The 15,334-nt window shown below is 36.5% G+C and overlaps 2 protein-coding genes across 3 annotated transcripts in view; one reads left to right on the top strand and one right to left on the bottom strand.

Annotated features, from left to right (window-relative positions):
- Nucleotides 1-15,334, bottom strand: part of LOC109486644 (protein SFI1 homolog) — a 42,615-nt gene that overhangs the window by 16,376 nt on the left and 10,905 nt on the right. The window contains exons 4-6 of the mRNA XM_019790501.1: nt 2,830-2,960; nt 1,847-1,928; nt 1,015-1,107 (exon numbers count right to left, since the gene is read on the bottom strand). Of these exons, the coding sequence (XP_019646060.1) occupies nt 1,015-1,107; nt 1,847-1,928; nt 2,830-2,960 (306 nt within the window). The remainder of the gene's footprint in view (nt 1-1,014; nt 1,108-1,846; nt 1,929-2,829; nt 2,961-15,334) is intronic.
- Nucleotides 4,189-15,334, top strand: part of LOC109486675 (leucine-rich repeat and immunoglobulin-like domain-containing nogo receptor-interacting protein 2) — a 19,332-nt gene continuing 8,186 nt past the window's right edge. Inside the window, exons 1-3 of one of the 2 annotated variants that reach the window (XM_019790559.1) lie at nt 4,189-4,352; nt 5,132-5,228; nt 7,161-9,220. In XM_019790559.1, the coding sequence (XP_019646118.1) occupies nt 7,174-9,220 (2,047 nt within the window). In that variant the 5' untranslated portion in view covers nt 4,189-4,352; nt 5,132-5,228; nt 7,161-7,173. Of the gene's footprint in view, nt 4,353-5,131; nt 5,229-7,160; nt 9,245-15,334 lie in introns of both variants that reach the window. The other variant, XM_019790558.1, reaches the window with a different exon arrangement.

Raw genomic sequence — 15,334 nt, 5'->3', positions numbered from 1 at the left:
TTTTTTTTGTGTGAGATAGCAGATCAGCACCAAGGACAGTCATCAATTAAAACAACGTCACAATCAGCGATAATAATTACAACATGTCAACACTCAGGCTTTTAAGCTTAAATGTCTCATCTCCATGTGTCTTATTGGACTCAGCATCAAGGACATCTGTGTTGATATCAGTAAATATTACCCATTGGCAGTCAACCAGTACATGGGACATGAGCTTTTCAAGTACACAGTTGCTTAAACAAGGCCATGTTGATTTGATTATATGGATGACATCCTCTGGGAACTCGGAAACTGAAACGAGCATGCGAATTAAAAAAAATAAGTGTTCCAAAAAAAGTTTCCTTCATTATCAAATCTATCTGGTCATTAAGGTTGAATAGAGGATAATAATAGACTCTTCCTTTTCATTTCTTTACATTTTCTTCTTTTCCTGAATTGATTTTGGCATTCCATGATATGTAGTATCGTTTTTCAATACTTTTTTTTTTGCAACATACGACATACATGTATATTCACTCATTTTGTACAATTTACTTTATGGACGAAAACATTTTTTTGGAAATGGACGCGGATGTCATCCATAATTTTTATTATAATCAAATCAACATGGCCTAACTTGTAGAAACTTGAAAGCAACTAATAAATGCAATTTCTGGTCAGCAAAACAAAAAGTATTCCATATGAGGAAAAATGTCTGATATTGACATTTACTGCCATTTTTTAGCACATTTTGGTCACCATGCTAAGCCTTTAAAAAGGCTTAGCATTTATTTAAAAAGGTTTAACACCAATAAATAGCTAGAACCAAGGATTCAAAACAAGCAAACATTTTCCATAATTGCATATTTTCCTCGCAGTCAGATATCAGTATGCTACAGGATAGTCTAAGAGTTGATTCAACTTACTACATGAAAAAAGAACAGAAAATTGACAAAAAAAAACAGTTTTACAGTCACAGTCCTGAAATCACATGTACCTTGATCCTCTATTCAGAAACAGAAATTCCATTTTTACCTCTTTCTCCTGCTCTCTCCTAACTTCCTTTGCTCTGAGTCTCCACAGTTTGAGGTGGGCCTTGATGACTGCTCCATTGTGATGCAAAATAGCCTAGAATCAAACATTATCATAATTTTAATAATTATTTACTGTAGATCCCTATATTCTGTTCAGTGAGCTTGTACAATGTAGGCAATAAATTCTAACAATCTTGCAAAGCTAAGCAGTTTGATACAGATTTGCTTTCTGTTTTCCTTTTTTTAAACAAATTCCCAAATTGAAACAAGTTGCCATTGATAACAAATGAACCAATTATCCAATTGTATTGAATACAAAAAGACTTCTATCTCAGATACATTGTCATGTAATATTTGTGTGTGCTGAAAGAAAGTGTATTCAACTGTTAGGTGTAACATTGTACAAAGTACTTCCAAGTGCAATTTCAATTGAGTCCTGCATGCCTTTTTTGCAAGACGGCCAATTTGACTTTGAATATTATAATCTGTAATAAAACGGTTAAAATTGAACAAAAAGTGCAATCAGAAGATTTAACTTGTTATTTTAATGTGTGATAAGTTTGAGAAGTTCTCAACATTTACTGACTTAGTCATGCAGATCCCCTTTCTGACATTTATGGTTGGCACTAAAAAAAGCCCACACAAGGAACACCCTTTTTGTGACACCATCACAAAATATGAGAATGTACAAAATTAATGTAACACAAGAATGTAATTGAACATGGGAGACATATTAATGGCAAGAAAATGAACCTTTCTATCATCCTGTTGCACAATGCAGCTTTAATGTGCACAAAAAAAAGGGATTTTAGCTGCATGAATGTAATTTTTACCATTCTTTCCATGAGCCTGAGGTCCCTACTCTGTTGTGTGGCAGTCCACCAGCCATAGAAGAACCTCGCCTGTAGAGCCTCTCTGGATATAAATATTAATAAATATTAAATAATTATACAGGGCTTGAAATACTGGGCGCATGTGCACCCTTGTGCACCCAAAATTGGAGCTGTGCAGCCAATTTTTTTCTGTGGGTGCACTGGTGCACCCAAATGTATATTTTGTAGGTATTTTTGTACATATCAACTGTATATTAATAGTATGCAGGATATTATTGGCATCGAAGTGTCAGAAAATAATAAAATCTACCTTGAAGTACTTGTTTCAATTTTGGAGTTAGCTCCCATTTCAGATTCAAGCTCAGAAGAGGAGCAGTAAGATCTGTAATTAGGTTCTGTTTTATATGGTGCACCAAACAAAATTTATTGTGCACCTCACTTTTTAGGTTGGGTGCACCAGTGCACCTATTCCCAAAAATCAATTTTGAGCCCTGATAAATTAAGTATCAAAATATAAAATAACGCATGATTTACAATATTCATTGAGCACTTTTAACACATTACTAGGAATAAATGACAATATACAGACAGAAGAAATTAGCTGATTGATTTGGATTGAGCAGAGCACAATTTGCTTCTTAATAACTACTACTGTACAGTAACTGTAACAGCCTTAAGTTACATGCTTTGTTGAAAAAAATTGCATCCTTTCAAAAATTGACACTGCAAAATGTTCTAGATATTCAGGTTAGAGTAAATTTTGAGATGTACTGACAATGATATTTTTAAAACAATCTTTTAATGTGAAGATTTTAATCAATTCAAAGCAGTTAGAGAATTTTTATCAAAATTATATCTCTGAACGCACATTTTGTACAATCAATGTTGTAACTGTTACAGTTGCTAAAATTGAAAGAAAAATTATAATTTTCACGCAGGGTGAATTCAGATGTATTGAAAATCACATGATGAAGATTACCCACCTCCTGAAGGTCACAGCTCTCAGCTGCCTGTCCTTCTTTTCTTGAGACAACCCCACAAACCATCTCCATCTCTCTAAGGTTCTGGGTAGACACCTTGAGGCGTAGTGTGCATCTGCACGTATGTACTGGGCCTGCAAAAAAAACTTCAGTGTTAATTACAATTTGTACAGCATTAAAAACTGAGGCAAATCAATTGATTATTTCATGTTCATCACAATGTGTTGTAAAAGGGAGGGCAAAACATGTGATATACATTGTGGTAGCAGAACACAGTTTTCGCCCTATGGGGATTTCTATAGTTAAGGACCCCAAGATGACTCACTTCGACGCAGTAAAAATTATAGCAGGGTGCACTTCACAAATACGAAAATCGAATATGTTTGAGAAGAATGTACAAACTACAAAATATCTAGAAACCAAAAAATCCTGTCGGCGTATCTGCTCGTAACGTACATGTTAAATCGCTCTCTACGGACGTGACCTGAACTGCAGCCGACTCACCCGGAAAGCCAGTTGCACAATACAGCGCATTTATACACGAACTTTAAACCTTCACAATTCAAATCACACAGTCTCCAACCCGATACATTCCTACACCACACAGCACAATTTACATCTGGCTGATCAGGCTTTCTACCCAGCCTTCAAGAATATTCGCTGCACTACTTTCTATACCCGCGTCACAGACCCCGGGGGTCGCCCATTAATACTGTGTTCTGCTACCTTGTATGCACAAGAATCTACAAGCTTAAGTCGCCCTCCCCACGCTGTGTGCCTGTGAAGCTGGTGTGTTTACACAAAGCCACACCAAATTTAAATTAGTTTGTTGGTTCTCGGATTTGCCTCTTCCTTTTTTTCTGATTTCCAAAAAAAAAAAGATTCTATCTGGTTCTTAATCAACTCAAATATGCTCATATTTTGCCTCCAACAGTTGAGGAAAGTCCTTTCCTTCCTAGTTGTCACAGTTTTTTCATCTATCAATGCAGTGGTTTGATTAAAAGTTCAATTCATTCTTTAAATATTAACACAGCCTTTTGTCTTGACTTCATGGCTCCTATGGTTATTCGTAGCATATGGGCCAAAGAGGATGTCTGGACCTCTTTTTATACAATATTTTGTTTCGCCCAGTTGCTTCATATTTCATCTAAAAAAATCTGAGAACCAAAAAATTAAATTGTTCTGGCCTTAGTTTCCTCAATCGGGAAATGAGAACTGGCATGGGGAAAAAACAGCACGTTAAAGATTAACATTCATCCAATAGCATTTGGATATCAAGGCTATCAACACAACCAAGTTAAATATTGACCCAAGGACAATGGTCCTTGGGTCAATATTTAACTTTTAAGACTGGTTTGAAGTTGTTTGTTACATACAGCCACCAGCGGTGGAAAAAACACCTGACAGAACAGGAACTACAAGTAGGAACAGTTTCACACTTTCCCTTAAGTTTATTTCCTCGCAGCACAGTGGCAAGAAAACCTGTTGAACTTCAGTTTGTATCTAAATGTATTCCAGTTTCAAAGGTAAGTCTAACTCTTTTGTAGAAATTACTCCAATCTGTACCTGAGTTTCATACTACTACAATGTACTAGGTACCCTCGAACCTACACTGTACTATAATTTTTGGTTCTTCAAAATTACACAAAACAAAATTTAGTTCCCATTCTATTGTCACTGGTTGTACTTTCAGCTCCTTCTTGCTTTAGAGCAAAAGCTGTGTGCTTAATTTTGTACAACTGAAGAGTTTCTTTTAAATCTTTTGAAACTACTTCCTCATGGAATACAGTCATGGCTAGCAGGACTTACCAAATTCAGAATCTTTTGGTACAAATATTATTTACATGACTGTAGATTGAGTCATAGAATCTGTGAAAAATATGTATTTTGGATCTGAAATGCAAATATGACAAATTTGAGTCACATCCCTTGTACGATTGGACAAGATAACAGTCCAGATATGGGTGCATCCAAACCTATCTTGTCCAGTGCTTATTTATGTGGTATCAATAAATTATAAATATGCTTTAAATTTTACAAAAAATCTAAAATTTGCACCACTAGTCCACATTATTTTATATTGTTTAACAAGTCAGAAGGAATTCATGAAGTGTTTCATGTTCCATAACTTAATCACACTTTATACCGTGATCATGATAATAATTATGACTCAATGTAGGATAGTAGGCATTTCGTCAGTCTTACAAGACCATGACTCAATGACTTTGCTGCTATTAAATCACATACAAAATATTGATTAAAAGCAAAACAAACATGCAAATGATGCCTACATACAATTATACAGTGTGGAAGCTGCTACATGTGCCAGTCTTACACTCTAAACCCTGGCTGAGAGGCTTTACTGGCAGGAACTATCAACTTCCTCGAAAGATATCAAAAAGGTAAGTGCGGTGACACACAAATTCAATCTATATCTGCACAAGATAGACACTGTGCAGTATTTGTGAAATTCTGAATTCTGTGCCCTTTGCCAACTTGTGCCATTTGGACAGTGTTATATAAAATCACATGTTGCCTTCGTAAAACAAACAGTATTGTTCATCATCATACACCCACCCCAGGCCCTCCTTATGAAGTTAAATTACTACACACATTTGCTATCATGTCATAAAGTTTGTGCATGGTACACCAGCCTATTATGCCCTCTGAATGAAGTTAGATTACATCACGTTTGATGCATCAAAACTCCACATATCACTAAAACAAGTGCTTTTAAAAAAAGCTGACATTTTGGCTGACAAAGGTTTTACAGTGCCGTTATTGAGGTAGAAGTTGTTGAAATGATATTACCCGTTGATGAAATTGGTACGAGACCACTTAAAGAAAAAAACACATCTGATATATGACGATGTAACTCTTCATATATACATGTAGATGAAAAATTGCAATTTTGAAACCTGCAGCACTGTGACGATTTTGATGACAGCACATGCTACACAAAAAACAAATGTTTCATATTGACATTCCTGAGTAAGAACAATGCAGCAGGCAAACGTAAAAGTACAAACATAATAGAGAAACATAGAAACTTCGCGAGAACTTTTCATGCAACAACGACATCTAGCGACATGCGGCATGTCTGCAGGCCTAGTTTTTTAATGTTAAAAAGCAAAACAGCGGATGTTAAAAAGAAAATTTTAAAAACTCATACGTCGGGACTTGAACAATTAGTTTTTGAGTGTTAAAAGCAAAACAGCAACTGTTAAAGAGAAAATTTAAAAAGAGTTCCTCTCCGGGGATCAAACTCGCTATGTGCAAACCCGGCCACCGCCACTCAGCATCGCTACCCGTTGAGCTATCTGATTACGTAATTGTCTGACTGCCTAAGCAACATACAATGTAGTATACATACCGATCCGAGAAAATTGGGCAGGTCCGAGCAGGATGAACGAATTATGATTGAAGCATGAAAGCCCGTCTTTAAAAAGGGTAAGTATCAAACGTATTGACATTCCTGAGTAAGAACAATGCAGCAGGCAAACGTATAAGTGCAAACATAATAGAGAAACATAGAAGGACTTTTAATGCAGATGTAGATAATACTTTGCATGTAGATGTAGATGCAACAACGACATCTAGCGACATGCGGCATTATTTTTGTCATTAACATAATTTATGCAATCATCTTTAGATTTGTAGTATGATCAATAAATTAGCGCCTAAAAACTTATGTAACCACACTTCGATCAATGGTATGTCACTAGATGAGACTGTTACAGTACTACATGTAACTACATAAAGTTTCTTTTTGTAAAGAACATGCCTGGATTAAAATGGCAGCAAGTCTATTGCATACACCACAAACCGGAAAGAAGTAAACAGGTATTGCATGGCCTGCAGTGTTACCAAACTACCAAAGAAAGAAAGAAACAAAGAAAGAAGGATAGATTCCGTCTTATTACATTTCGGCGCGCATGCGAAATGTAAAAAAGTTAATTATGTTACACACTGCCCAATACTAGTAGTATGTCATAACTAGGGTTTACTAACTATAAGTAGTACAGTGTACACCAGACCCAGCGATCTGTGAAGAAGTATTAGACAGTAGCACATGGCGCAATACGTAATTAATTAGCTCCCAGATCATGGTCTCTAGTTAACTGTGACTTTGCACAACCTCATACAGACTAACATTGTACATTTTGATGTTATAACTGTTACAACCAATTTTAACAACACTACAATCAATATAAGATTAGTAATGGTTAATTTAAGTACTAAATTAAAACATGTACAAATGTCAACTTGTCTAAGACTGTTTTTATTTTGACAAGAGTATTGCCTTAAGTTACATCAGATTTTCTGTCTTACAGGTGACATATCAACATGGGAAGAAGGCTGCGAGCCATACTGGTTTTTCTGACCATCATCCTGAAGCTGTTTTACATGACAGATGCTGCCTGCAGCTGTTCATCATCATCCTGCAACTGTGACCGCCAGGGCTACTCCAGTGTTCCTCAGCACCTACAAACATCAATCACTACCCTGTACTTGAGAAATAATCAAATCACCGCTTTACGTCAGTTAGATTTCTCAAGGTATAGGAACTTGGTAAATCTTTACATAAATGACAATGACATCAGTAGCATTGAGGTGGGAACATTCAGTCACACTCCACAGTTACAACGTCTTGAGCTATATGGAAACAACCTGACAACAATTCCACAAGGTGTTTTTGATGGTCTGAATCAGCTACGGTACTTGTATCTCTACAGTAGTCACGTGAAAATTATTCCACCTAATACTTTCACCAATCTTCAGGGACTAGTCTATCTTCGTCTCTATGACAATGAGATCAGCACCATCCCAAATGCTGCCTTTGCCAACCTACCACAGCTCCAATATTTGCGCTTGTATTCAAACCAGGTAACACATATTCAGTCTGGTGCATTTTCAAACTTGCCTCAACTTCGAGAACTTCAACTGCAAAATAATCAATTAACCAGCATTCCAACCGTACCATATCAGCTTCCAGACCTAATTACTCTGTATCTGCACGACAACAACATAACAGACATTCCTGCCAACGCATTTTCAAACCAGCCCAAACTGTCTACTCTCCGTCTTGACACAAACAAAATCTCAACAGTTACATCAATGTCTTTCACAGGACTTACTCAACTCAATACCCTTTACCTCTTCAATAATGATCTCACTGAGCTTCCAAACTATCTGTTCTTTGGTCTTTCCAGTCTTCGCGATCTATGGCTGTATGACAATGCCATATTGCAAATCTTTCCAAACACATTCACAGGAATAGGAAGTCTCTCACGCTTGTACTTGTCTGGCAACAACATGAAAACTTTCCCTATTAAGGCATTTTCCGAGATTTCCTCAATTTCTCAACTTTATCTTCAAAACAACCACATAACAACACTTCACTTCACAGCCTATGACAAGCTGACATCAATCTCTATAGTAGACATCAGTAACAACCCATGGCAGTGTGACTGTAGGATGGTTGCTTTCAGGCTGAAAATGACTGGATCTCCTTTCTTCCAAAACCAGATCACCTGCACTAATCCACGAAACTCTGGCCAACTTCTAAAAGATATCAATCCGGAAGACCTGACTTGCGAAGATCCCACGATTGTCAGGTTCGAGAAGGTTTATAACAACTTAGTGGTAGAGGGGGATACACTCCATTTGGTCTGTGAATCCTCAGGGATCCCAAAACCAGACGTCACAGTCATTCTCCCATCTGGACTGAATGTAACAGTAGAGTCAGGTGGGAGGGTGACTGTGACAGATAACGGTACCGTGACCATTACAGATGTTACGGCAGCAGTAGATGCTGGTCTGTACATCTGTATTGTGACAAGTCCTGTTGGCTCAACATTTCAAACACTGTCTGTGGATGTCCAACCAAACATGCCCTCTACTGTAACAATGACACCACAGAATATCACAGACAAACCTGAAAGCAACAGTAACCCTATCTCTGGTCCCAGTTACTCTCTGCCTGTTCTCCTTGGCTCTGTTCTTGGTGCAGTGGCGGCCAGTTTTCTCATTTGTATCACCATTTTCTTGGTCTGGTGCAAGAGGAGGGCCAAGAACCCTCCCCCAGGTCCTGATACAAGTGTTGTTTTTAACAACACAAACACCACAGCTACTGTAAGCAGTGGTCATGGTCAGACAGGACAGGGTCGGTCCCAGAATGTGACAAACCCAAGTTATGCTCAGAGGTCGGCTGTCCCACAGCTGCCTTTAGACCTGTATGAAGATGTAGAACTGCCACCAAGCACACACAGACCTAAGGGCACAGGTCCGAAGCAACCTGCAAAAAAGAAGGCCCTGAAACCACCCAACAGGAACAAAGCTCCGGATGATGAGCGTCCCCCACCTCCCCCTCCCCGCGCAGGTGCTGCTGCAGGTGCTGCAGCTGTGTATGCAAATGAGCCAGCAGCTGCTCTGGACCATTTGCCCTACTACCAACCCCTGACAAAAAACTAACTCCTGATGACAAGCATCTATTTACCTTAAATTGTATAAATTACACCTAAGGCCATATCAAGGATCATAATACATGCACGTACTCAGCTTGATAGTTAAGACTGTTAGCTGGTGTGTTACACTAAATGGTCTTTATACTGTTTGACTATTTTAGATTTAACAGTTAGGTTTAAAATTCTATGAAAAAAAGCATTTGTTAATATGTACAAGTCTACAACAATTTAAACGAATATGTCGATGATGCAGTTGCAGTGATACATTGTACAGTATATAATTAACAAGTGCAAAAGACATACCACATAGAGGACTTATTAGTAGGTTGCTTTTTTAATCAGTTATCTATCATGTCTTACAAGTCTTGTTTACAAAACAGTTTAATGTATAGAACATAATTTTATGCAGTTTAAGTTAGTAGATCTGTTGTAGAATGATCATAAAGCAGGAATGATTATTAAATATTTAACTAGAGTTCCACGATCTCATACCTTCGCCAAATGATGTTAGCCTTTATGAGTAAGAAATTATAGATTAATCCCCCTGATTGTGCAAATAGGATCCTATATTTGCATCAATTATATCTGTTGATCATATTCTACACCAGAAGACAGTCTTATCTTATCAAAGAATGCCATTAAAGCATTTCCTCATAAATTATGCAAATGAGGTCCTTATTTGAATAAGTTATGCTTAATTATGTTCACCTTCACATAACTTTTAAATATCCCAAGTATGAAATTCCAGGCAGTTACCACTATGTAAATATAACATTTTCTCATTAATTATGCAAATTATGTCTTCATTTGCATAATCGATATCTGCCTGTATTTCTGCCGTTCTTAATTACATATGTCACAAGCTTGAATAGTCCTATCATGGAATGCAGCTGATTTATAGAATTTCCTCATTAATTATGCAAATTACATTAATATATGCATAATTATAATATTATTATGTTAAGCATCACTTCAGCTACCTACATGCCAAAAATCACGACGATCCATCAATCGGTTCTAGAGTTATCCGCCTTTAAATATTTTTCAACTAACGCCCCTGCAGTTCCAGAGCAAGCCGCTAGGGAGACCAAACTCACATCACTTCTTCCCCAGCACAAGAGCTACCCACCATCCAAATTTCGTCACCCTAGCATGTCTAGATCACGAGATATCAAAACCGGAAGTTCAGCTGCAGTACTATAACAAGCCGCTAGGGGGCCCAAAATTTAATCAGTTCCACGTCTCATGAAGACCTATCCACCTACCAAATATCAAGACAATCCATTTTAGCCTTCTTGAGTTATCGTGCTGACACACACACACACAGACACACGAACGCCTACGAAAACATAACCTTCTTGGCGAAGGTAAATAGTCCAAGGCTATTGCTTCAACTTCATATTAAATGAAAAAAAAAAATATTTTGTGTACCATAGAATTGTTTGAATAACATTTTGTGGTAACCATACATAAATACACAACACACATGGTAAACTAAATAAAAAATCACTTTTAACACTGGGCTTGCTTGAAATACAAAAAGGCCTTTTCTGCATACCTGCACTGAACATTGGAACTAAAGTGCACCAGACAACTTTTATCTGCACTACTCAAAGTTTAGGAAGTATGAATCGTGCTACTATATATAGAAAGCGAGTAGTATGCCAGTACTTTTTATACTTTCAAAGGTGACAACAGTCAATGTAGCAAAAAAAAAAAAAACAACAATAATTATGATTCCAGCACATGGAAAAATGTAGGTTACAAAATGTACAATTTAGATGCAGGATAGACGTCAGAATACATTGTACATTCTCTACATGAACTGCATATGTCAATGTTATTTCATGTGCCTGTATGCATATGATAATGTTTTCAGCACCAAGGACAGTATCGCAAGGAGACAATCTTTTTTTCCACCCGTGGGGCAATTGAATTTAAAAAAATCTATGTTGTAATTTGTATCTGTTTTTAATTATTCAGACCATACATTACTAAATAATATTGTTATTGCCTGATACAAAAATGATTTGAAAATCGGTTTTATATAAAGTTTAGAATCCATTTTGGTACCAATCAGTAAACTTGCATAAATTATGTTAATATCAATGCCCTACAGACATGCAAAAACAATCCAATTCATTCCAGTGAGGATGGTGTAAAATAATATATGACATATTGTGCAATAAAGCAAACCAGGTGTAATTTGTGTCTTGTAGGTATCTAAGCATGATGCTAACTTACACATGTAGTTCTACAATGTATTAAAAGTTTTTGTAAGACAGTGGATATCAGTACTGTACAGTCATATTCAAAGAAAGGTCTAAGTGAACTGATGTTTCTCTTAATGTAGCAAACTATAAAATTACTGTTCGACGTACAATGCATTGAAATTAACCTTGTGTGTCATCACAGAAAATTACTGTTCAGGTGTAGTCAAACTTAATGATTTGCAAAAAAAGAATCTGGTTCTGAATCAACTCAAATTTATATTTTGCCCCAAACAGCCCTTTAATCCTATATGTAGCTGCTACAGTTTTTCCATCTATCAATGCAGTGGTTTGCATATGAAGTTCAAAATCCATTCTTTAAATTCTAAGCCAGCCTTTTGTGTTGACTTCATCGTTAAGGTAGCATTTGGGGCTATAATAGGAGGAGGCCTAGGGCTATAGACCTGTTTTTTTTTTGCCCTGTCACTTCATATTTTTTCTGAAAAAAATCCGAGAACCAACATTAATTAAATTGGTGTGGCCTAAGGCCCATGTTACTGAAAACAGGAGCAAAAAGCATGTTAAAAATTAACGTGCAGCCAATAACATTGAGATCAAGGCAGTGAACTGTGTACATTGTACATACTAGTTGACTGTGTCGTACATTGTACATTAGGGCTCAAAATTCATTTTTTGGAATTGGTGCACTTGTGCACCCAACGTAACAAGTTTTTTTGTGCACCATATAAAAAAAAAATTAAAGATCTTACTGCTCCTCTTCTGAGCTTGAATCTGAAATGGGAGCTAACTTTATAATCTTAAACAAGTACTGAGTAGAACAACAAAAATTTTTCTGACACTGATGCCAAGAATATCCTGCATGCTATTATACAGTCATTTGATATGTACAAAAATACCTACAAAAATATTTGGGAGCACCAGTGCACCCACCGACAGAAATATATTGGGTGCACAGCTCCAATTTTGGGTGCACTAAGGTGCACATGCACCCAGTATTTCGAGCCCTGTACATTGCACATTGTACATTGTAATTTGTACATTGTACATTATCTGATAGTTGACTGCCAAATGTACATTACCAAAGTTTGCGTAAGACTGGTTTGAACCTGTTTGTCACATGACATACAGACACTGTATGAAAAAGGAGCAAACCTTAGAAAAACACCTAATAGTATAAGGCTTATAAAAGAACAGGAATGAGAAACAGCTTCCCATCATTTCCTCACTGCACAGTGGCAAGAGAACCTGCTAAGCTTGAATTTGGATCAGATCTTCTGTTTCAGAGTTAAAGGTGAGCAGGAATCTTTTAGTAGAAAGCAAACAAACCTTACATGCATGAAGTTCCAAAGGTTCACCCGAACCTACTAATTTGTAATAATCATGTCCTGCAATCACACAAAATGAATTTTTCCCCATTCAATGTATTGCGGTCAAAGCATGTCTTAGAGGCTAAAAGCTACATATGTATCATTTTGATTTTTTTTATAGAACTGTTCCTTTTGAATTCATGTATCAAACTGTAACATCACTAGTAGTGGGATAAAATGTATTTTCTCATGAAATGTATGTTCAAGAATAACAAGACTACTGTGACATATAAAGTGATAATATTCAATTTGATGAAAACTGTTGCCGGTAGTGATAATCTACAAGACTTAGTCATTGTTCTAAATGTTCAGGAAATAAAGAGAAGTCTGACTCAATATTCTTCATGAAATTTATAAGAAAGCAGTTAAAAATTTTATGACATGTTAACACTATTTTTTCTACACTGTGTGATTGACTTATACCTGACCTTATACACATTACACGTCTACATGTTTGCATGATCAGCAAGTCAAACTAAAACATTCATGTTCCATGATATTTATGAATGTTTCAGTAAGTATTAAATAACATCACGTCATACATAACGTCATACATGTTGTCACATGAAAAAATATGATTATTGTAGACAGGCCAAAAAAATTGCAGTTGGTGTCAGCGTGGTCAGGCCCTGTCAGTCTTAGTGCTTGAACCAAGAGGCCATACTGGGAGGGACTTCTTCTCAAGAGATACTAATAGGTATCAAAAGGTAAGTATGATCATAGATTTAGCTACATGTACGTATACATGGATAGGACAGACTCAATACTTGGAGGACATATTTTACAGGTCTGGTATAGAGTATCTACTGGTAATAGGCAAAAAAGTACATGACGGTATGTGGGGATTGTGGGGGGATCCAAAATTTTATTATCACCTTCGCCAAGAAGGTTATGTTTTCAGTAGCGTTTGTCTGTCTGTCTGTGAACAGCATAACTCTAGAAGCTTAAAATGTATTGCCATGAAACTTGGTAGGTGCGTAGGTCTTGATGAGACCTAGAAATGATTAGATTCTGGGCCCCCTGGCGGCTTTTTTTGGTACTGCAGCAGAACTTCCGCTTTTGATATCTCGCGATCTGGACATGCTAGGGTCACGAATTTTTGGTTGGTAGATAGCTCTTAAGGTGGGGAAGAAGTGACATGAGCTTGGGCCCCCTAGCGGCTTGTTCTGGAACTGCAGGAGCGTTCGTTGAAATTTTTTTTAAAGGATGATAACTCGAGAAACGGTTGACGGATTATGGTGATTTTTGGTATGTGGGTAGCTGAAATGATGCTTGACATAATCAGATGAAAATCATGCAAATCAGGAGTAATTTGCATAATTAATGAGGAAATTCTATGAATCTGCTTTGTTCGATATTAGGACTGTGAAACACATGTGACATGTAATTGAGAACGAGAATAAACATCTGAGGATATAGAGTATGGAAATTATGACCTAATTTGCATAATTAATGGAATTTTTTTAAATTTCAAACTTGTAACTGCTGGGAATTTCATACTTGCCTCATTTATAAGTTAAGTGAAGGTGAACATAAATAAACATATTTTATCTATATCATGACATCATTTGCATAATTTATGTGGAAGTGCTATAATAGCCTTTTTGTTAAGATGAGGCTGTCTTTGGGTGGACTATATGATCAACTGATATATTCCATGTAAATGAGGCACTTATTTACGAAATCAATGATTAAAATGTATAAATCGTCAATTGCAAGGGTGAACTTCATTTGGCGAAGGTATGAGATCGTTGAACTCTTGTTTTATAATTAGAATTATTATACCAGGGCAGACAATTATATGATATTCTTATTCAGAAACAAGTTGTGCCTCCAAGTAGAGAATCAGAAATTATACAAAAAATTGGTAAAGACAACATCGAGAGAGCCTATACTGCTGCTTTTGTTGCTACAAGGGAAACCAAATTACAATGTTTTCAGTATAAGATTATCCATCACTACCTGGCTACAAATAGTTGGCTAAGAAAAACAAATCTGGTACAAACGGATCGATGTAACAATTGCACAGATAAGCACACTATTGAACATTTATTCTTGTATTGTAAAGAAGCAAAAAAATTTTGGAAAGAATTCTGTTACTGGTGGAAACGATGTACAAAACAAGACCTAATTGTAGACGAGAAGATGATTATTTACGGTATAATTGACAATCCTCGCCATGTTAGTGCACTTGCACACTGTCTTCTTATCGCTAAATATTGTATATACACATGCTTCATAACAAACTGTAAACCAAAACTCTCAATTTTCAAGCACAGACTAAATCAAATTATAGAAATAGACGATAATGAACAATGGGAACATTTTATGTGATATCATTATATATAGACAATCCCCAGATAACGTTACCTTAAAAAACTGTCCTTGATGTATCATCCCACACGATTGTACATGTATGTCAACTATGTATATCTTTTTAATG

Source organism: Branchiostoma belcheri, unplaced genomic scaffold, assembly GCF_001625305.1.
Source record: "Branchiostoma belcheri isolate BF01 breed outbred unplaced genomic scaffold, Haploidv18h27 scaffold82, whole genome shotgun sequence".
NCBI classification, from domain to species: Eukaryota; Metazoa; Chordata; class Leptocardii; order Amphioxiformes; family Branchiostomatidae; genus Branchiostoma; species Branchiostoma belcheri.
Note: the sequence above shows the minus strand (reverse complement) of the source record. Positions and strands in the feature narration are given on the sequence as shown.